At 40.0% G+C, this 24,455-nt stretch overlaps 1 protein-coding gene across 1 annotated transcript; it reads left to right on the top strand.

The window, feature by feature from the left end:
• Positions 1–5,206: 5,206 nt before the first annotated feature.
• On the top strand, positions 5,207–17,261 carry psmb3 (proteasome 20S subunit beta 3). Its single transcript, XM_060919035.1, has 6 exons — positions 5,207–5,350; positions 9,003–9,187; positions 9,736–9,843; positions 13,331–13,508; positions 14,172–14,266; positions 17,051–17,261. The coding sequence occupies exons 1-6, from the start codon at positions 5,348–5,350 to the stop codon at positions 17,097–17,099; spliced, it is 618 nt and encodes a 205-aa protein (XP_060775018.1). The 5' UTR covers positions 5,207–5,347; the 3' UTR covers positions 17,100–17,261.
• Positions 17,262–24,455: the final 7,194 nt, after the last annotated feature.

Genomic DNA, 24,455 nt, shown 5'->3' with positions numbered 1-24,455 from the left:
TTTGATTCCGAAGAGTTATGCTCCTTTTAGTTATGCTGTCATAGTTAGTTGCCGGAGTCCCTGCTTGTACTCGGTGCAATATGTATACTGTTCCTACTTATTCAGGTGACATTGGGCATACCTAACCACCTGTGTTTTCTTTCCCTCCCCCCCACCCCAAATCTGTCCCTCTGAGTTACATGGAGTCAACAGGAAATCTTTTGGTGGAGACGGTGGAGACCTCGACTGGCTATCGTAGCCTGCAGGGAATCGGCCGTCAGACATTCTGTCACATGTCCCAGACCCAGTGAAATGTAACTGAATTATCTTAGCCAGCCCTAAGGGTCCCATCTGCATCTCATCATTGCTGAGGAGTGTGCTCCCATCACCCAATCAAGCATCCAGCCAGAGCAGGTCATGATATATTTTACCATATTAACATGCCATTGTGTGTTATGCCTGATGTAAAGACTCTCATCTCTGCGAGCCTACCACACAGATTTAATACTTGTCATTTTTAGGGCATACCTAACAACGTGTTTTCTTTCTCTCTCTCTTCCCCCCCCATCTGTCCCTCTGAGTTACATGTTGATCCTGGGATTGAGATGCTGGCCTCTTCTGCCCCTCGGACCTGCTTGATCCATCCTGGTGCCCTGTGTCTGGTCGGAGTTTTATCACCCCACTCCTGTGAAGGACGGCCCCATGAGGACAGTTGAGGGTTATACCTGTTAAAACTGTTAATATTATAGTCAGGCTGTCTGTTGTTGCCCAAATGAGGATGGGTTCCCTTTTGAGTCTGGTTCCTCTCGAGGTTTCTTCCTCATGTCGTCTGAGGGAGTTTTTCCTTGCCACCGTCGCCACAGGCTTGCTCATTGGGGATAGATTAGGGATAAAATTAGCTCATGTTTTAAGTCGTTCAAATTCTGTAAAGCTGCTTTGCAACAATGTTTATTGTTAAAAGCGCTGTACAAATAAACTTGATTTGATTTGATTTGATTCCAAAGTTCTACCCATTCATTTCAATGGGAAAAGGAAAAGGGGTGCTATGAAGTCCCTAGGCCATGCCCGGGGCCAAAAGTCTGTGGGTGAGTAGCGATGACAATGACTGATGTGTATACCAAATTTCATGAGTTTTCATGCATGGGAAATGCCTCAAATAAGGCCAAACACGGCAGAATAATAATAATAATAATAATAATAATAATCTCATCTCATTATCTCTAGCCGCTACAGGGTCGCAGGCAAGCTGGAGCCTATCCCAGCTGACTACGGGCGAAAGGCAGGGTACACCCTGGACAAGTCGCCAGGTCATCACAGGGCTGACACATAGACACAGACAACCATTCACACTCCCATTCACACCTACGGTCAATTTAGAGTCACCAGTTAACCTAACCTGCATGTCTTTGGACTGTGGGGGAAACCGGAGCACCCAGAGGAAACCCACGCGGACACGGGGAGAACATGCAAACTCCACACAGAAAGGCCCTCGTCGGCCACGGGGCTCGAACCCAGACCTTCTTGCTGTGAGGCGACAGCGCTAACCACTACACCACCGTGCCGCCCAATAATAATAATAATAATAATCCTTCTAAAAACAATAGGGTCTCGCACCGAACGGTGCTCGGGCCCTAATAATCCTTCGAAAAACAATAGGGTCTCGCACTGAACGGTGCTTGGGCCCTAATAATAATCCTTTGAAAACAAGAGGGTCTTCGCACCGAACGGTGCTCGGGCCATAATAATAATAATAATAATAATAATCCTTCGAAAAACAATAGGCTCTTCGCACCGAACAGTGCTCGAGCCCTAATAATAATCCTTCAAAAAACAATAGGGTCTCGCACCGAACGGTGCCCGGGCCCTAATAATAATCCTTTGAAAAACAATAGGGTCTTCGCACCGAACAGTGCTCGGGCCCTAATAATCCTTCAAAAAACAATAGGGTCTTTGCACCGAACGGTGCTCGGGCCCTAATAATAATAATCCTTAAAAAAACAATAGGGTCTCGCACTGAACGGTGTCCGACCCTATTGTTTTCCTTCAAAAAACAATAGGGTCTTCGCACTGAATGGTGCTCGGGCCCTAATAATAATAATAATAATAATAATAATCCTTCGAAAAACAATAGGGTCTCGCACCGAACGGTGCTCGGGCCCTAATAATAACAATCCTTCGAAAAACAATAGGGTCTTCGCACCGAACGGTGCTCGGGCCCTAATAATCCTTTGACAAACAATAGGGACTTCGCACCGAACGGTGCTCGGGCCCTAATAATAATAATAATCCTTTGAAAAACAATAGGGTCTTCTCACCGAATGGTGCTCGGGCCCTAATGAAGGGGAGCGTGATAAAGATATGTCAGGAATGTGTGTAAAGTTAATAAAATAAAAGGAGGTAATGAAAAGGAAAAAAGTCAGGAAATACTTTTCTTAGGGCAAATTTGATCGGATACGACGGCTTAACACATAAACCAAATACACGCGATATGCATGGTAATATGGCGGCCAGGTGGCTTCACTCGTCTGTACAGCGGGGAATGGCTATGAGCACTGAGCTCTATAAAAACCGAGAGCTCATAGGCTTGTCAGAATGAAGCAATCTGGCATCTCATCTCATTATCTCTAGCCGCTTTATCCTTCTACAGGGTCGCAGGCAAGCTGGAGCCTATCCCAGCTGACTACGGGCGAAAGACGGGGTACACCCTGGACAAGTCGCCAGGTCATCACAGGGCTGACACATAGACACAGACAACCATTCACACTCACATTCACACCTACGGTCAATTTAGAGTCACCAGTTAACCTAACCTGCATGTCTTTGGACTGTGGGGGAAACCGGAGCACCCGGAGGAAACCCACGCGGACACGGGGAGAACATGCAAACTCCACACAGAAAGGCCCTTGCCGGCCCCGGGGCTCGAACCCAGGACCTTCTTGCTGTGAGGCGACAGTGCTAACCACTACACCACCGTGGCAATCTGGCATGTTTAATTAATTATTTAAAACTAGAAAAGAAGAAGAAATATACAAAAGAGAAAGATACATTATAAGAGGGAAAGACTGCGAGTTGGCCTAGTGGTTAGCATGTCCGGTTCTCGATCGGGAGATCGTGAGTTTTATTCATGGTTGGGTCATACCAAAGACCATCATAAAAATGGTACCTTCTGCCGTCTGGCAAGACATGCTGCAATACAGATGCGAGTGGGAAATCTAATGGGGCTTTTCCACTACCAACGCGGCTGAGTTGGGCTGAGCCGTGCGGTGCTGAGTTGGGCTGAGTCGAGCTGAGTGGGGCTGCATTTCAACTACAACCGCGCTGAACCATGCTGGCTGGAAGTGGGTGGACACATTGGGTGGAGTTAGCGAAAGTGGGTGGACGTCACGTGATGTCGTTAGGTGGCGCAAACAGTGACATCAGTGACCTTTTAAGCGGTAGTCTCACGACCCGGATAGTAAACAATAAACTGGCTGGCCTTTCCTCGCTTGGGTTGGTCTTCCCATAGATTTACATAGAAGACTAGATTCCTCACCACGTATTCCAGAACGTCCGCACAGGGCGGCCATCTTACCACAGACAAGGGGTATGAAGACTTACGCAAGCACAGCACAGCCCAGCACTCACATTATGATTTACAGGAAATCAAAGTACTGACTTTGATGACAAGATGATGTGTGTGTCTGTGTGTGTTTTAATTGTAGATGTTTATATCAGTGTGTTTAGTTTTATTTTAACTGCACATTGGAGCCTAGTCAAATGAAATTTCAATCTTCTGTGCTAACATATATTGACTTTGACATGATAATCAGCTTTGAATGTTCTTTTTGTAAATGTAAAGATATCTTTTTATCCTTGGAAGTATAACCACGTGATTAATTAAATGCTTTTTTTGTCACAAACTACCGTGAGTCGCTGTCACTGTTTTATACTATTACTTACTCAGGCAGTGCATTTGTTATTATGCTATGATGTGAGTTTACATTTGTTATTATGCTATGATGTGAGTGCATTAGGTTTTTGAGGTGGATGAAGTATTTCTGAAGTTTCAGAAGTGAGTAAGCTGTTTATTTAACTTTAGCTTCCCCTACGGCCCTATCACGTAAAAATATTTTCACTAAAAATTGGAAATAAATTGTATGGTTATTTGTCCTAAGGCCGCAGTTATCCATAAGTATGCAGTGTTAGGCTTCTCACAGCATAGGAATTTCAGCATGCATCCTGTCTTACAGTCTGTAGTATACTGAAATATTTTCGCCAAGCTATGCGTATTTTTTTAAAACATAAAATGATTATTCATCATTAATATCATAAATACATACCTCCTTTTGTTTTTTTTTATATAACAAACCAAACCGTTTGAATATCGAAGTTACGGTCATCTGAAAAGTACATATCGCTACCAACACAATGTAATGGGTAAGCCAGCTGTCTGAGGTAAGATGGCCGCCATGTGCGGACATTCGACTTCGTTGACGGGCAACGGGGACGAGGCATCTAGTATTCTATGTAAATCTATGGGTCTTCCATCTTCTAGTTTTCTGATCTTCTTCTTCTTTGTTGTAATTCTTCTTCTTCTGAGTTTACGGTGTTTACAGATCCCAGCGTGCTCGCGGGGCGTGTGTGGGCATGTGAGGACACTCCTCCTCACCAATCAGTGCACAGGGGAGTGTCTCCTCATGCCCCTAGCCCCACTCGGCTCGGTTGAGCTCACTTCAGCCCCACTCCAAAACCGTGTGAGTTTTGGGTGCTGAGTAAGGCTGAAGTGAGCTCAGTCGTGCTGCTCTGAGGTAGTCGAAACGCAAGTCGTGTTGGGCTGAAGTGAGCTGAAAAAGGGTAGTGGAAAAGGCCCATATGTGCCAAATGGCGTGGGAAAGGACTTTTGAATTTTGATAAGAGGGAAAACTGAAATAATTTCTGTAAAAATAATTACAGTCGTAAAAAAGCCGTTCAAAAAAATGATCAGAGACTGGACTAGAAAAGGAAAAAAACAATAACAGTGAAGGGGAGCACGATAAAGATATGCAAGGAATGTGGGTAAAGTTGAGAAAATAAGAGGTAATGAAAAAAGAAAAAGTCAGGAGAAAAGACTTGGAGTAACGGTTTAACACATAAGCTTAATGCACGTGATGTGAGTGGTAAGATGGTGGCTAGAGATCAGTGTGCGCGTCACATTCCGGTCCAGTTGGTGGCGGAAGTGCATTACATAGCTGTTCAAAAAAAAAAAAAAAAATCCCACATTGGAAGAAGACTTGGGCGGAAGTAACTGCTGAAAGAAATTGTAAAGTCACTGTGTGTGATCGGTCTTAAATCAAGCTTTTAGTAATTTAAATAATTCTGCGATTTGATTGTTTTCTTCATTATTGGCACCATGGTAAGATGCTCTGCGAAATATGTTGCCTTTTTGTACTGAACATCTTTTTTTACGTCAGATCCTTAAAGCTAGACAAAGCTAACGTGTAGCTTAGATTGCTATATCATGCTCAGATTTTATATCCGAAACTGGAGACACTTCAGAATGTTTTTGTAGATTTAGTTTTAGAAGATGGCGAATTGTGACTCCCTGCGCTGTTGGTTTTATTATCGTAGTTGTAATTCACTCAATATTTTAAGTTAACTAGCTATTTCATCACCGCTAACCCAATATCTCGCTAACTAAAGAGAAAATAAAGGTACCGGACTGCTGTCTCTTGCTACTGCTAGCACAACTAGCTAGCGGTGCTTTAGCATTTAAAGGAGCTCTTAAATATTGTTGACTAATAACCGGAAATGCCTTTTTGAAAGAGAACTTAAGTCTATTAAAAATAGTCAATTTCACGGCAATGTCGCTTGCATTCTGTCTCCCCGTTTCTAGTAATAATAAGCATCTTCTCTGTGTTTAGGTCTGTGCACTCTTCCAGAGATATTATCGAGCAGCGGCTAAATTATCGACACCTTAACGATCTTTTGGCCGTTGCGAAAGTAGAAAAGACTTTCAATACGTAAATTATGTATGAATAATTACTCAAACTTCCACTGGAAAAAACGAGTTGATTCCAGATTACTTGGTGTATCAGATCACGTGACACCGTTCCACAATTATCGACATCCAGATGATTTTTTTTTAATTTAAAAAAAAAATCGGTATGTGGTATTAAGGTAACAAAACATTAGTTTTTATTTAAAATTTGTTTTACATAGACTTATATTTAGTTCAAAATATCTTTTATATAAATATATCGATGTCGGTTCTTACGTACAGTGGGGCAAAAAAGTATTTAGTCAGCCACCAATTGTGCAAGTTCTCCCACTGAAAAAGATGAGAGGCTTGTAATTTTCATCATAGGTACACTTCAATGGGGGGAAAGAATCCAGGAAATCACATTGTAGGATTTTTAATGAATTAATTGGTAAATTCCTCGGTAAAATAAGTATTTGGTCACCTACAAACAAGCAAGATTTCTGGCTCTCACAGACCTGTAACAACTTCTTTAAGAGGCTCCTCTGTCCTCCACTCGTTACCTGTATTAATGGCACCTGTTTGAACTCGTTATCAGTATAAAAGACACCTGTCCACAACCTCAAACAGTCACACTCCAAACTCCACTATGGCCAAGACCAAAGAGCTGTCAAAGGACACCAGAAACAAAATTGTAGACCTGCACCAGGCTGGGAAGACTGAATCTGCAGTAGGTAAGCAGTTGGTGTGAAGAAATCAACTGTGGCAGCAATTATTAGAAAATGGAAGACATACAAGACCACTGATAATCTCCCTCAATCTGGGGCTCCACGCAAGATCTCACCCCGTGGGGTCAAAATGATCACAAGAACGGTGAGCAAAAATCCCAGAACCACACGGGGGGACTTAGTGAATGACCTGCAGAGAGCTGGGACCAAAGTAACAAAGGCTACCATCAGTAACACACTATCCTGCAGTGCCAGACGTGTCCCCCTGCTTAAGCCAGTACATGTCCAGGCCCGTCTGAAGTTTGCTAGAGAGCATTTGGATGATCCAGAAGAGGATTGGGAGAATGTCATATGGTCAGATGAAACCAAAATAGAACTTTTTGGTAAAAACTCAACTTGTCGTGTTTGGAGGAGAAAGAATGCTGAGTTGCATCCAAATAACACCATACCTACTGTGAAGCATGGGGGTGGAAACATCATGCTTTGGGGCTGTTTTTCTGCAAAGGGACCAGGACGACTGATCCGTGTAAAGGAAAGAATGAATGGAGCCATGTATCGTGAGATTTTGAGTGAAAACCTCCTTCCATCAGCAAGGGCATTGAAGATGAAACGTGGCTGGGTCTTTCAGCATGATAATGATCCCAAACACACCGCCCGGGCAACGGAGTGGCGGCTTCGTAAGAAGCATTTCAAGGTCCTGGAGTGGCCTAGCCAGTCTCCAGATCTCAACCCCATAGAAAATCTTTGGAGGGAGTTGAAAGTCCGTGTTGCCCAGTGACAGCCCCAAAACATCACTGCTCTAGAGGAGATCTGCATGGAGAAATGGGCTAAAATACCAGCAACAGTGCGTGAAAACCTTGTGAAGACTTACAGAAAACGTTTGACCTCTGTCATTGCCAACAAAGGGTATATAACAAAGTATTGGGATGAAATTTTGTTATTGACCAAATACTTATTTTCCACCATAATTTGCAAATAAATCATTTAAAAATCAGACAATGTGATTTTCTGGATTTTTTTTTCTCATTTTGTCTCTCATAGTTGAGGTATACCTATGATGAAAATTACAGGCCTCTCTCATCTTTTTAAGTGGGAGAACTTGCACAATTGATGACTGACTAAATACTTTTTTGCCCCACTGTAAATGAGGAAGTAATTCCAGTGTTTGTAAACAAATGAACTGATAATGTTTAACCTGTGTCAGAAAATCTTTTTGTTCCACTTTCTACCCACTTTCTAAGTATTTTTTGTAGATCACATTTTGTTAATCAATCATTGCTGTTTGTATTAATTTCTAGCTTTGTACTTTACCAATAAATGTCAACAGGCAAATGACATTGTAACCACATGAAAATCCAAGTCAAAGGTCACATGTCATTCCTCAAACCAAAACTTCATCCACTTCAACAATGTTACACAAAGATCAATACATAACACTTGTAAATGTCACTTAATTCCACAGGGTGTCGATAATGGTGGACATCGGTGAAAGTCATCACTATTATCAACACCTCACGTGACTTCTCAAACGCGTGTTTAGATGCAAAATGGTGACTGTCAAATGAAAGAGTAAGAAACAAAGTAGGTTTCAACAAGGATATCATGAAATATTGGTGAATTTGATAATTAAAAACATGTCCATGATCTTTCCACCATGCTTACCTGCGATGATAACGTCTGGGTTTTCCTCAAATTGTTGATCATGCTAAGAAAAATTCCATCTCCATTAACGAGCTGTGTCATCAAACGACAAGATCAAAGGGCGAGGAGGGTCTTCTGGTTGATTGTACCTGAAACTCACTTTTGTAAAATTGTTTTTTATTGGTAAATCTAAAACGGTGTCAATAATTATAAACTGTTGATAATTGATAATAATAAACTCTAGTTTATTTTCTCGCTAATATATAATTTTTAAGCATATCCAATAACATTTTTATTTTCTTGTAAAGCAACTGTATCACAGTTTCCACGCTCAAATTAATTTATTAAGGTGATTGTATAATGTTGTGTGGTGTATCTCAGCTCCAACCCTGCTAAAACAGTGGTTTCTGCTAAGGGTGCCAATACTTCTAGTGCAAAACTCATGTACAGATTTTTGTTTCTCTTAAGGGCAGCAGATATTGCACTACTTAAGTGTTTTTTGTTTCCCTTTTTGAATCAGTCTTGATGAAGGATGTGGAGATTACAGAATAAAATAAAAAAAGGAACATTTATAACCACAGACTGTTTCTTTTGTATTACAGGCATATTGAAATGTAATACCTACATCCTTCTTGTGGTTTAAAATGTTTTATAAAAATAAAGATGCGTACTTTTACTGTCCTTTCTAATCCACTGTAAACCCGGTCCTGTTGTTGCAGTCTATAATGTCATATAATGGAGGGGCTGTGATGGCCATGCGTGGGAAGGACTGCGTTGCAATTGCATCGGATCGGCGGTTTGGTATCCAAGCCCAGATGGTCACCACAGACTTTCAAAAAATCTTCCCCATGGGTGACAGACTCTATATTGGCTTGGCGGGACTGGCCACAGATGTACAGACAGTGTAAGTTCAGCACAAGCTCCTTCCTTCAGTCACTTTCCTTTTTTTTTCCTCTCAGGATTATTAGTTTCATACACTGGGAGATAAAATTTACATTAAAGCAAGTATCACTATCATCTCCAGCGTTGCCAGATACTGCTGACGTTTTCCAGCCCAAAATATGTTCAAAACCCGCCAAAATGCACTTGAAACCGCCCAATCTGGCAACACTGATCATCTCATCTTGGCTGAAAAAGCAGCAGTGCTTTGATTCCAGGAAACTGGCTGAGTTTGGAGGTGGTCCTGATTACTTGATCAAAATTACAATATGAAAATGTACACATTTTCAAGAGTTGATAAAGTAAAAACTGTATCGACCCAATGATTGAATAGAATGCGCTATTTTTAAGTGGTGTTTTGTTTTTTCCTGTGGGGAATTTCTTATTAACTGAAAAGATTTGTAGTGGTTAGATAGGTAGGACAGCTTGTTCTAGTGCTTTATATCAATAAAATATACATTTTCATTTTTATTAATGATTTATTAAACTGATTTTTTTAATCTGTCTTTTCAGATCCCAACGGCTCAAATTCCGTCTCAACCTGTATGAGCTTAAAGAGGGTCGTCAGATCAAGCCCAAAACCTTCATGAGCATGGTGTCTAATTTGCTGTATGAGAGAAGGTACCTGCAGTGCCATTGTCAAGCTTTGTGGTTTATAAGAAAAAAAAAGAAAAAAAAACTTTTCTAGGATGCCCTTCAGAGGCCGACAGAACAATTCTATTTTCTGTTGAGTAAAAGGCAAATCAGAATCGGGCATCTTAATAAACTCATAATAACTCTAGCCTCTATGTGAATTGTCCATGTTTTGAAAAAGCATAACTATTCAACTTTTGTAAAGCAGCGAGGCTTTCAAAAATAATTCAATTCAATGTTTTTAAGTTTCAGAATTGTTACTATATTGAACAGTAAGACAAACAACAAAACCATTAAAGAGAATCGTAATTTGGGACTGAACTAAACTTCTGTGGACACGGCTTCATCACAGCACTGGTGTCTTCGAAGTATTCTCGATTTTCTGCTGTTGTGGATGTGTCTCAGTGCACGAGATGAACGCTTGCGCACTACAACTTTATTATAATACGTATTACTGCATGCTCAATCTCACGTGCACTAGTCTTCGTGGACACACAATCTGGGCACTGCACGGACAGAAAAGAAGGCTCTATCTGCAGTCTTGCAGACCACATGACACATTCACTGCCAATTCTTAATCCCATCAGGTCAAGTGATCAAAACGGTTCACCACAATGGCACACAATCAGAGGAGAGAGAGTCCAGTCTAGTAATATAATAAAGCAAATGGGAGCATTTTCAAACAGCTGTGAAAACACACCACAAAGTGAAAACAGCATTCTCGGATTTATCCATTTTTGAGAGCACACTTGAAAAGATGCATTTCTGTGATCGAAAATATTGTTTTAGTGTGGATGGAAAAGCAAAATGGTTCAGAAATGATGGAAAGCTCTTCTCTGAAGCCAGCACCCTTCACTGCGTAAACTCTGGTGGGGTTTATATTAGACCGTATCAGCGGATCATCAGATTAACGTTTTTAAAACGATTTGCGTGCACACAGCAACACCAATACACGATTTGCGTGCACACAGCAACACCAATACACGGATACGCTCGGCTCCACAGGCATCCTGCGCTCCAAATCACTCTGCCCTGAACAGCAAGTGCCCTCTGGAGGGTGCGCACTCCGGCCCTGCGCAGTTCACAGAGCGCGCGAGTATAGCACACGAGCAGTGATTTGGGACTGAGCCGCTGTGTGTGTGATCTCAGTGCATGTCGGGCATGCGCGTCACTTACCACTTGCAAGTGGAAGGATGGCAAGCCTAAAGACAATCATAACTACACAATGGGCAGTATTTGCAGTATTTTCATACTTTTATACTCTTTAATGAAAGGTGATACAAGGCGGAAGTCCGCGCCGTTTTTCAGCAGTCGCGTCACATGACCAACGCCAGCGAATCAGGAAGGTGGATGTCACAGTGACGTTGTCCAATGATGACGCCAGCTAGAGCTCAGCACAGCGTATCCGCGTATTCTCAATGTTTACACAGCACCGGACCAGACACGATCTGGATGGACCCTGACGGATTCCCGTTTCCTGGCGTTTCCAGGCGTTTTAATGTAAACGGACAGTGCATCCGTGAAGAAAACGAGACCGATACGGTCTAATGTAAACTTGGCCTCTGACTGCTCGTCCTCTGTAGGTAAAGTAACGGCCTTTTAGAAACCCAGTTGAATGTCTTTTCATAAAGCCACTATTTTATCACACATTCACTGCTTGGACCATTTATAGGTTAGCCCACACCCTTGCCTAGGACATTCTTTCATTCAACATAAAAATAGCAGGGGCAAAGTGTCCATCAGTAATTTTTAGAAGGGCCAATTGATGTAAATGATTTTCAGCACTTCTGTTTCTCTACAAGTGATTGCTGTGAGTTGTCTCCCTTTCTGCAAACTGAGGTAACATTTAAATTATACTGTTTCTATCTACAATTTTAGTTTGTTTTTACTGATTAAAAGCCCTGAAAAAAAAAGTACAAAGTATGACTTACTGACCAACAATATGGTAATAATCATTACAGGAAGAAGAATAATAATATCCTGCACTAATCCTATGTTCTTTTTTGCGCATAAGCAATGTCATCAAAATGTTGATATATTTAGGCTATGGACATTTAACCATCCTTGAAAAAAAAACTTGTTATAATTAATTATGAATATAATTAACAGCATATAACACTGTGGAACAATTTGAAAAAAAATTTCTGTTGAGTTATATTTTTATGCTGATTAAAACTAAAATTGGCATGCTGATTCCAAAATTGCAGTCAGTTGTTTTTTGTTTTTGTTTTTTTCTAGCACGTCAAGTTTTTTTCTCCACAGCTAACCCTCCAGATAAGCAAAATTCCACTGATTAGCTGTAGTAAGACTATTTGAAGGTTATGGAAGAAAGTTATCAGGGTAGATGGGATATACATATGATGGCTGACTATTGTCGGAGCATCAAACGCGATAGTCTTCAAGTTGAACACTCCAGAAAGAGCTATAAACGTAAATTTTTACCTTATGAAAAATACTGTACTTAACAGATATGTGCTTGTTTTATAAAAATTTACAAATATTGACATACAATGAAATATGAAAGAAACAGGCATGACTGCAATGTTTATTTAACACTTATGTTTTTACAAAGGATATGGCTACTGTAATTATAATTGTGTGCAAGTAGTTAAGGTAAAAATTTACGTTTATAGCTCTTTCTGGAGTGTTCAACTTGAGGACGTTTGATGCTCCAACAATAGTCAGCCATCATATGTATATCCCATCTACCCTGATAACGTTCTTCCATAACCTTCAAATAGTCTTACTACAGCTAGTCAGTGGAATTTTGCTTATTTGGAGGGTTAGCTGTGGAGAAAAAAACTTGACGTGCTAGAAAAAAAACTGACTGCAATTTTGGAATCAGCATGCCAATTTTAGCCATATCCTTTGTAAAAACATAAGTGTTAAATAAACATTGCAGTCATGCCTGTTTCTTTCATATTTCATTGTATGTCAATAATTGTAAAGTTTTATAAAACAAGCACATCTGTTAAGTACAGTATTTTTCATATTTTTTAAGAAAACGGGGATCCTATAGTTCAAAAACTTGACGTGATAGAGAAAAACTGAGATCAGTTTTGGATTCCGCACCCAAAAATTAGTTAAAAACAGCTGTCAGACCTAACTCAACAAAAATTGTGTTCCCCAATCAGCGGACACAAATTTTGCAATATTTTATTCAAAGGCTACTATAGGAGTGTTTAATTATTTATAAAACTGAGATTTGTAAGTAGTTGAAGCTGTCCTACAATATTTTTATGGCTGCTTCTTGGCATTGCAAAATTAATAGCTTAGAAAGGAACATTGTGTAAAGGCTTCAAAGGGTTTTACCAAATAAGCAACAAGGGGATTAGATTTTTTTCCCTGAAGCCTGGCAAAGGCATTTTCCTGTGGAAATGTTTTGTCTGTAATCCTTAAGTAAACCTTTGTAGTGCTTTAGACAAATGCATTTAATATGAACTCCACACAAAATCTCTTGGATCGCCTTTCTTAGGTTTGGGCCGTACTACATAGAGCCTGTGATTGCTGGTCTGGACCCAAAAACCTTTGAGCCTTTCATCTGTTCCTTGGACCTGATTGGCTGCCCGATGATAACAGAAGATTTTGTAGTCAGTGGCACTTGTGCTGAGCAGATGTATGGCATGTGTGAGTCGTTATGGGAGCCTGACATGGTGAGTGAAGCGCTGTAATATGCATAAGAGTATATTCTGCTAATATTGTCAGTGGGCAGGCATGCATACATACGCGTGTGTGTACACACACACACACACGGGGGCTGCAAAAGTAGGTATACAGTAAGGATTATTCCAGTATTACCAGTATTATAATAGTGGTGCTAGGTTTCATTTGATACTAACGTTTTGTGCAAATGTTTTGTTTTTCATTACTGTATACCTGCCCCCTGTGTATGTATGTGTGTGTGTATTATTTTTTTTATTTTTTTATTTATTTATTTATTTATTTTTTTGTGCGTTTTCGAATCAGGTTAGAAAAACAAGTTAAACTAGATAGACCGTGACAAGAGTCACAGTAATTTGCATTTGCTGTTACAAACTGGGACATGGTCACCATACCCTATAGATCCGGAACGGTAAGAGATCCACTTGGTGAGGAAAAGTTGTGCCCGGCCACCCTGAACAGAATTTAAAAAAAAAACTGATTGCAAAAAAATCATGAAAATTGACAGAGTTATAAGTGATTGAAAAAATCCATTTTTTCATGCATCATTCCGGATCACCACCAAAAGTCATAGCAGCATAATTCAGCCCAGAGGGCTGAGATTTTATTTATTGTGTGTTCTGATATTTACTCTGCTATTCATAATCCTTTTTCAGGAGCCAGAGGATCTGTTTGAGACTATTTCACAGGCGATGCTGAATGCAGTTGATAGAGATGCTGTTTCTGGCATGGGAGTTGTAGTGCATGTCATGTAAGTATACAACCATGTTGCGTTTCTCAACAGGAACTTAAGCGGTGATGGCTGAGGATTTTTGATGTAGTTGACATCTGAGGCTGGAAGGAACCCCTCAAATTTGTACAACCCTGATTTCAAAGAAGTTGGGAAAAAGTACAAATTGTAAATAAAAACGGAATGCAATAATTTACAAATCTTAAAAACTGATATTGTATTCACAGTAGAACTTAGACAACATATCAAATGTCGAAAGTGAAACATTTTGAAATTTCATGCCAAATATTGGCTCATTTGAAATTTCATGACAGCAACACATCTCCAAAAAGTTGGGACGGCTGGAAAAGTTAAAGGTACAAAAAAAGAACAGCTGGAGGACCAAATTGCAACTCATTAGGTCAATTGGCAACAGGTCATTAACATGACTGGGTATAAAAAGAGCATCTTGGAGTGGCAGCGGCTCTCAGAAGTAAAGATGGGAAGAGGATCACCAATCCCCCTAATTTTGCGCCGACAAATAGTGGAGCAATATCAGAAAGGAGTTTGACAGTGTAAAATTGGAGAGAGTTTGAACATATCATCATCTACAGCGCATATCATCATCTACAGTGCATATCATCATCAAAAGATTAAGAGAATCTGGAAGAATCTCTGTGCGTAAGGGTCAAGGCCAGAAAACCATACTGGGTGCCCGTGATCTTCGAGCCCTTAGACGGCACTGCATCACATACAGGCATGTATTGGAAATCACAAAATGGGCTCAGGAATATTTCCAGAGAACATTATCTGTGAACACAATTCACCGTGCCATCTGCCGTTGCCAGCTAAAACTCTATAGTTCAAAGAAGAAGCCGTATCTAAACATGATCCAGAAGCACAGACGTCTTCTCTGGGCCAAGGCTCATTTAAAATGGACTCTGGCAAAGTGGAAAACTGTTCTGTGGTCAGACGAATCAAAATTTGAAGTTCTTTATGGAAATCAGGGACGCCGTGTCCTTCGGACTAAAGGGGAGAAGGACGACCCAAGTTGTTATCAGCGCTCAGTTCAGAAGCCTGCATCTCTGATGGTATGGGGTTGCATTAGTGCGTGTGGCATGGGCAGCTTACACATCTGGAAAGACACCATCAATGCTGAAAGGTATATCCAGGTTCTAGAGCAACATATGCTCCCATCCAGACGACATCTCTTTCAGGGGAGACCTTGCATTTTCCAACATGACAATGCCAAACCACATACTGCATCAATTACAGCATCATGGCTGCGTAGAAGAAGGGTCCGGGTACTGAACTGGCCAGCTTGCAGTCCAGATCTTTCACCCATAGAAAACATTTGGCGCATCATAAAACGGAAGGTACTACAAAAAAGACCTAAGACAGTTGAGCAACTAGAATCCTATATGAGACAAGAATGGGTTAACATTCCTATCCCTAAACTTGAGCAACTTGTCTCCTCAGTCCCCAGACGTTTACAGACTGTTGTAAAGAGAAAAGGGGATGTCTCACAGTGGTAAACATGGCCTTGTCCCAACTTTTTTGAGATGTTGTTGTCATGAAATTTAAAATCACCTAATTTTTCTCTTTAAATGATACATGTTCTAAGTTTAAACATTTGATATGTCGTCTATGTTCTATTCTGAATAAAATGTGGAATTTTGAAACTTCTACATCATTGCATTCCGTTTTTATTTACAATTTGTACTTTGTCCCAACTTTTTTGGAATCAGGGTTGTAGATGGACAAAGTAGCATAGCACCATAGCAGTAATAACACAAACTCAAATGACAGCTATGTTTTTTCTTTTCATTGTTCTGTCACTGAGTGGTCGAGATATTTGTGTGTTCATCTGTCCATCCAGCTATTGTTGGTGCAATATCTCAAGAATGAATGCTTTGTAGAATTTATAAGAAATTATGGTTGTAAGCAGAAGATGAAGGGATTTAGATTTTGGAATTGATTCAGACAGGGTCAAGGCCAGTAGTTTTTCTGTAATATGTTTCGTACACGTTTATTTTCAGTAACTCAAGGCACGTTTTCTGGCTGTCTTAAGATTTTTGCTTTCAGTCCATCTGTGTGTCTGTCTGACATTCTCAAGAGTGCAATATCACATGAGTCGGGAATTGAATGTTTGTAGGATTTTTTATGGAATTATCGTTATTATGGAATTATAATTATCAGATGAATTAATTAGAATTTGGAGTTGATCCAAACTGGGTCAAGGTCACAACAAGGTCAAATATCTGAAATAGGGTTGGGGGGTTGGTTTTTTTAGGATGTTTTTGGCATGCACATTAGTAACAAGAAGGAACAGACTTTATTGATAGTGGAGACATCTGAAATGGACTGCACTGGCCTCTAATTTGACTTGTTTTTAATCTATTCAGCCTGTAGCAGTAGAAGTTTCCCTGCTTTTACCAGTGATGGGCCAGTAGGCTGATTCCTTGAGTCAGGTGTATTGATTCAGGGAAGAATTAAAAAAAAAAATTCTTATTCGTTTTAAAGTGATCTTGCATGCTCTTAGTAAACTCAACTCTCATACACTGAAAAAGCTTGCCGTGCATTATTATTATTATTATTATTATTATTATTATTATTAAAATTTTATTTTGTCTGTCAGGATTTGTAGATTGTGTATATTTATATTAAAGTATTTTCTGTTTTTATTGTATTTGTGTATTTTATCATTTAAAATAAAAACATCTTTAAAATAAGGTCAGAATGTTCCCTCATCATTGTATCAAATGTCATGTGTACAGAAGTTGGTGGTTTATAATTTGCAAATGTGTTCATTTTTCTGATTCACAGTGAGAAAGATAAGATAACTACACGGACCCTGAAGGCCAGAATGGACTAGAAACACCAATACCACTGCTGTTCTCTTCTTGGAATTTTTTTTTTGTTTTTTTGGTATGTATGTAATAGATACAAATAGAATAATAATTGATCCAAAATGTTTCTTGTTTTTTTTTTTTTTTCCTTTTAGATGTGATGTTCATTAAATTGTTCTACTATTTGATTTTGTTTCCTCGTCCTCTTTTTGTGCATGGGAAAGGTGAAAATACAAATACAATATAGGAATATTTTTGCTTAAAATATGAACGGTCACTGGGCAGTTTAGGCTGGCAAAAAGTGTCAAGATAAAACACTTAAAATTATTGTTGTCCTCCACTGATTTCACAGTAATAACATGTAGTGAATCTGTGGGATGCGTATATCCTATATACACCCACTTATTTTTTTTTTTCTTTTACAAAATTGCTAAATAAGGTTTTGAAGTATGTGATGTAAACATTTAGATATAAGATTACATAGTACCCCACAGAACTACTATTTATATATAAAATAACATGCACTGTAAAACTACTTTGAAAATAATTCAGTTGGGAAAGCATGGACATTTTATGCCACAAAATTATTTTATACATCTCAAGAGTAACACTTTGTCCATTGATTTAAGACTGTCTTCAATTAAAATAAACAATAATTCTGACCCATTTTATTGCATGAATCCAAGTACTTAACCTACAATTACCAAACTTTAGCAAAATAAGTAATTTTTGTTAATAACTGGTTCTCTCATTTTAGTTCCCGGAAGTAAAGCAATGCATGACATTGTTTAAAAGTATCTGTGCAAGTGTCTAAGGAAAAGGACTTGATATAGTTAAAGAAATTTTAAAAATAATTTAAACATATAGCAGGGGAAATAAATAGAAAAGCTAAATTACAGTCCACTACAATACTATTTTTGTACACTTTACCATTGTGGTCTGAAGCACATTTCACAAAGTATTTGTCTCTGTGTTGGCCTGAAGGACATTTATTATTTGCTTCATTGTTCACCTTCATTCACAGTGTTTTTGTTATCTTGGTATGACTCGTGACATACAGTGGTGCTTAAGTTTGTGAACTCTTTTTCATACATTTCTCCATAAATATGACCTAAAACATGAGCTTTTCACAGAAGTCCTCAAAGTAGATAAAGAGAACCCAATTAAACAAATATTATCATTGGTTATTTATTTATTTATTGAGGAAAATGATCTAGTATTACACATCTGTGAGTGGCAAAAGTATGTGAACCCTTGCGTTCAGTAGCTGGTGTGACCCACTTTTGTAGCAATAACTGCAGCTAAATGTTTCCAGTAACTGCTGATCAGTCCTGCATGTTGGCCTGAGATTTTATCCCCTTTCTCTTTACAGAACAGCTTCAGCTCTGGGATGTTGGTAGGTTTCCTCACATGAACTTCTCACACATTTCTACTGGATTAAGCTCTTTGCCACTCACAGTAGGTGAGGTGGGATTCAATAAAGGCATAGTGTGCATGTGTTCAGGGGAAAATCGAGGCTGCCTTCCAATAATCCGTCCTGTGTCCATTTCTAACTACTTTTCCTTGACCTTGATGGAAAACGTCATACGGTTGAAGAAGGATGTGAAGGATAATTAATAGGGATGTAGGGAAAAAACAACTGTGATAAAGAATCTGACTGTACTTATAAATGACTACACAATTATGCAACGTCATTGTATTGACATAGGTCTGTTGTATGAAAATACAATATTCCATAGATGGGCTACAAAAAGTGCATCTTCGCCCCATGTCCTTACCCTGTTGTTTCATGATGTTATAAATATAGACAACATGGTGAAAAATATTACTTCATTACCAAAGCTGGACTTGAAATAACAAAGGTATAAATGCTACTAGTCACAAAACTGAAAAGAAATGAATGTCACATTGAGAGTGGTTGCTCTGGCTCAACTTCCAGTCCATTCTTATTAACGTGAATGCCAATTATTGTATGATTTAATTATATAATGTAATATTTAATTATGTCAAGTCAACTTTGTCAATTCTGCCATCGGTACAAGATGTAGACAGGATTGAAATGCTGTTTCTCCCAGACCCTCAGTGTAAACATGAGGTACACAAAGAAAACAAGTATAAAAAAATGCAAAAAATGATATAAGTAATAAAATGCAGTTAAAGAAAGGCACACAAAATACAAAACCACACAAGCAGAAATAGTGCAAACAATGGGAGCGTCAACAATGTACAAAGTAGGTTTCATTTACAGGTTGAGTAGTGAGCAGTAGTTACAGCCTGGTGTATAAAGCTGTTTGCCAATCTGGTGGAGATAGCTTGGAGGCTCCAGTACCTTTTATCAGAAAGCAGGGGACTAAGAAGGTGTGTGAAGGGTGGCTGGGGTCGCTCACAATGCTGGTGGCTTTGCAGGCTACATGGGTGTTTGTAGATGTCCAGGAGGAAGGATAGTGAGGCACCAGTGATCTTGACAGCTGCATTCACTATGCGCTGCATAGTGGTTTGGGAGCTGTGTAGCTGGTCAGAATGCTCTCGATGGTGCCATGGTACAAAGCGTGCATGATAAGTGTCAGGGCTCTGGCTCTCCTCAGCTTCCGGAGGAAATGGAGGCACTGCTGGACTTTCTTGGCCAGTGATACAGTGTTTGTCCTTCCAGGAAACGTCCTCTGTGATGTGCACCCCCAGGACTTTGATGCTGCTCACCCAGTCCACAGAAGTTCCATTGATGGTCAGCGGGGGTGCTGGGTGTGGGCCTTCCAGAAGTCAGTAACAATGTCCTTTTGTTTTTTCCATATTTTTCCATATTTAGGGAGAGATTGTTATTCATGCACCACATGGTTTACCTCACTTCTGTAATTTGCTTCATCATTGTTACTGATGAGACCCACCACAGTCGTGTCAGGAGAAAATTTGAAAAAGTGGTTGGAGCTGTATTTTGGAACACAGTCATGGGTCAAGAAGGTGAACAGCAGGGGACTGAGCACACACTCAGAGAGAAACTCCAGCAACCAATTACAGAGTGCAGTGTTTCTCTTAAGTTAACAGGTTTGGGGCAGGGCGGGGGCAGGGGGCTGGTGCTGGATGAGGATGGTCATCTGCAGGACCCTCCCTGCGGCTCCTATTACGGAGTATTTGGACCTAAGCAAACAGTTAAGGAGTCATATTTAAAGCATATACGCAGAGCCATGGCTTCACTTTCGTTTATAAATGCCTTGAGACCTCAAGAATGGCATAGGAATAGTTTTAAGTGTTAACAATAAATCTAATATAGTAATTTTTATGATTAAAGTGATTCATATAGGTAGCAGTCTGAGTGAATGACCCTGACGTCCATAATGTCACAGCAGGAAGTCTATCGGTTTCATCGCCATTTCCACAATACTAAAACACAGAACTGACTGCAACTCTGATCCTCCATTTTGAGTTAATTTGAGCTACACCATGTGATGTGCTGCTGGCCGGTGCAGCAACATGACAGAAGGTGGATTTACGTTGCATTCATGGCCCAAGAATGTTCAAACGCAAAGATTTGGACGCATTTTGCAAGAAGTTCACGGGCACATTGGGCGCCTACGAAGTGGTCTCTCCTCTGCTCTGCACATTTTACTGAAGACTCGTATGAAACCTCTGATCTGTTGAGGAGCGTTGGCTATAAGCCCGTATCGAAAGAAGGTGCAGTACCAACAATTAAATAAAATTACAAGAAAAAGTATTTTATTTATTTATTTATTTATTTATTTAAAAAAGAAAGTGAGTTTAGTTGCACCAGTTCTACCGGAGTGAGCCGAGGGTTGTTGGTAAAACCCAGGATGGAATGGGGCGGGACATATCGCTCGGGCAGTGACCTCCCTGCGGTTGTTGCTAAAACCGATGACGTCCCGTTCCATCCCGGGTTTTAGTAATTGCCTGAGCCGAGCAGCAATGGCAGAGTAGTCAGTATTGAGGTATTTCACCTGACGTCACAGGGTCATGTGACGCCCCGGTGTCCGCCATTTTAAACGTCAAGCTACATACTAATGCTGCAGACAGAGAGGGAGAACCAGCTTGAAAAAAAACATGTTACAGACACCTAGAATAGATTAATTTGTCAGTAAGCACTTTATAAATAACCATGGTGTTTGCTTGTTGTGCTGTGGGCTGCCACAACAGACAGGGACAGGACGCTCCTTTTACCGGTTTCTAGTGATGGGAATTTCGGCTCTTTTTCGGGAGCCGGCTCTTTTGGCTCTTCTTACTATAAGGAGCCGGCTCTTTCGGCTCCCAAACGGCTCCTGAGATTTTATTTTTGATTTAATTGCTGCAATTAACTAGTTAATTAATTACATTATTATTTATATTTTATCAATAAGATGTTTTCCATTTTATTTTTTATTTTTTGTAGCCATTGTAAAGCTTTGTAAAGTATAGCAGTGTAACAATGTTCTAGCTATAGAAATAAAACTTACTTACCAATTAATAAATTATTTTCTCACAAACATAATGAAAAACTGTGTTATATTACCAATATAAAATACACAGCTGATTTTCCCCTCCTCAGGTGCCTCACAGACTCCTCTCCCCTGCGCTCCACAGCTTTAAGCATTACACCAATTTTCGTATTTTCGCAGCTGTGAATGACATCAACCCCCCCAACCAAAAAAAGTAGGCGTACACCATGCTACTTTTTTTCCTTTGAATGGTAATAGACAACACAAAGACGCAATCGGACAGCAACTTTTTTTGTGAAAGTCTCTCTCTCTGAGGCACCTAAGGACAAAAAACTAATTCGGCTCCCCAACTCGGCTCCCACCGAAGAACCGGCTCCTGTCGTTCACTTCAAAGAGCCGGCTCTTTGAACCGGATCGTTCGCGACCGACACATCACTACCGGTTTCCTACTGACCCAGACAAGAGGGCCAAATGGATTGCAGCTGTGAAGAGACAGGATTGGGAGCCAACAGAGTACTCCAGACTTTGCAGTGATCATTTCATTTCAGGTTAGTTTATCAGTTAACGCAATTTTGATAAAATATATAGCAAAAAGTAAATGGGTCAGCGTTTGTTAACCCATCTGAGCAGTGAAACAAGGCAGTGTTAATTTGTCTAGGGTTGCATGTAGCAGACATCAGACATAAAACGCAATAACAGAGGCTAGAAAGAAACGGGACACAGAAATAAATAAACAGGGCTCCATACCAAGGCTGGGTACAGTGTTTGTGATAAAAGACAGATCCAATTTAACACGAATCACAGCTTACTTTCTTGTTAAAACGTGCAAAGGTCTCCACCATCTCATACCGCCTTGCACTGAAGGACTTAAGCGTGCCGTCCAAAATGGCTGCGTCACGTGACTTGGTCACGTGGGTGAAATACCTCAATAGAGAGAATGAGTGGAGTAGCTGTCTTATTTCTAAACTGGATATTACTGCCATCTCGCCCTTACGTGGAAGAAGCGAATGAACGGAGAACTGAACAAACAACTGAAAGTCAGATTGTTTCAAAACAATCAGCCACAAGATCAGCCTTCAAGAAACGAGAACACAGACGGGTAAGTTCCAACTCTCATTTGGATAAAAAAACATGTTGTTTACCTACATTTAGATTAATACATGTAACTTGTATTGTGTGTTTAAGTTACCAGTATAAGATTATTTAATTTGCTTCAGACTGTGATTGTCTCAGTTCATCTGATTATTTAATTAGCCTTTTATGTTTTATCAGTGAAAATGCATGCAACATATACTGTATGTTGCATAAGTTATAACACCTATCCTGTTTTAATGAGTCAACCCACAATCAATGAATTCAAATCAGTCTTAGTTGAGCAAGTCGGTAACAGTATTTCTTACTTTCACCATAAATTTTTAATTATATGACTTTGGTCTATAGCTGTCAAAGGCTGTGGCCTTAAAACCGGTTCCTGCTGTGACGTCACACACTCAGGGATGGCTAGCTCAGCGGGGCAGCTCAAATGCCAACTTTGCGGTCGATTTTAACTTTCAAAATATATATTTTTTTAAATTCCCATTTATGCAGCATACAAGAGTCAAGGATGGAGATACTATCCACTCAGAAATTTATTTAAAAATAAAGGTTCTGTGTATATCCTTTAAGTCTTCACATTTATTTTAGAATAATTTATAACAACTTTTACAATAGAACTGCACGCCCGGGGTTTTTTTTTTCAGACCTTAAAACTGATTTATGTTGCCCAAAATAGGCAAAATAGTTGGCCTAGTGGTTAGCATGTCTACCTCTTGACTGGGAGATCGCGAGTTCTACTCGCAGTTGGGTCATACCTAAGACCATCATAAACGTGGTACTTGCCATCTGGCAAGGCACACTGCAATACAGATGTGAGTGGGGAAGTCAAACTCTCACGGTTACCAGAGGACTAGCCCCTCACTGTAACCCTAGCTGTATAGGCGAGAGGCTGAGGGCTATAGAAACGGAGATTGGCACTGCACCCATACACCTTAAGAGTTGGTTAGTACGGGGACAGGAGACTGCCTGGGAAGACCAGATTCTGGCATGAGAGGGACCTTGACTTGACTTGACTTAAAATGCATGGGGTGGGGGTGTCAGGGTCCTGTTTATATATATCAGTGGCGGCTGGTAGTCTTTCAAACAGGGGAGGCTGGTCGGTTACGATATTTCCAGATTTTAAAAGAAAAAAACACATCAATTTTGCCCATACTCTTCCCTCTGATCTGGCTGATTGTTGGCGGGGTCACAAACTGTGAAATAACAGGTTCTTTTGGCCCATTAGCCTACTGTCCAATATACATGATGGTGGTGTTGGGGGGGTATATTTTAACATTTTATATTTTAAAATTGTGGCATGTTGTTTAAAAATTGATCATTATTGAAAGCAGCTCTTTGTCAGGAACCTCAGCAGTAACAGCAGAGTGTTCTGGAATAGGCACAAGTACTGACCTTGGGGAGCCAAACATAGAGCTGGGTGCCACACATTTCATTCAATGACACTTTCCCTATATTTTACTTATTTTGACTGAGAAATGTTTTATTGACAATTTTGATAACCCTTCACTTTTAATCCAGGTCTGTAGTGTGAAATGTTCTCGGCTGTGTTTTTGTTTAAAAATGTTTTCCAAATTGTAGCTGTGTTTAATTCATATCCAGAAAAATATATATTCCAATATAATATCTCATCTCATCTCATTATCTCTAGCCGCTTTATCCTTCTACAGGGTCGCAGGCAAGCTGGAGCCTATCCCAGCTGACTACGGGCAAAAGGCAGGGTACACCCTGGACAAGTCACGAGGTCATCACAGGGCTGACACATAGACACAGACAACCATTCACACTTATGGTCAATTTAGAGTCACCAGTTAACCTAACCTGCATGTCTTTGGACTGTGGGGGAAACCGGAGCACCCGGAGGAAACC

Source organism: Neoarius graeffei, chromosome 4 (genome assembly GCF_027579695.1).
Source record: "Neoarius graeffei isolate fNeoGra1 chromosome 4, fNeoGra1.pri, whole genome shotgun sequence".
NCBI classification, from domain to species: domain Eukaryota; kingdom Metazoa; phylum Chordata; class Actinopteri; order Siluriformes; family Ariidae; genus Neoarius; species Neoarius graeffei.
Note: the sequence above shows the minus strand (reverse complement) of the source record. Positions and strands in the feature narration are given on the sequence as shown.

Coding starts and splice junctions, on each gene's coding strand:
- psmb3 (XM_060919035.1), top strand. Junction 9,844..13,330: donor AATTTGCTGTATGAGAGAAG/GTACCTGCAGTG, acceptor CGCCTTTCTTAG/GTTTGGGCCGTACTACATAG. Junction 13,509..14,171: donor CGTTATGGGAGCCTGACATG/GTGAGTGAAGCG, acceptor ATCCTTTTTCAG/GAGCCAGAGGATCTGTTTGA.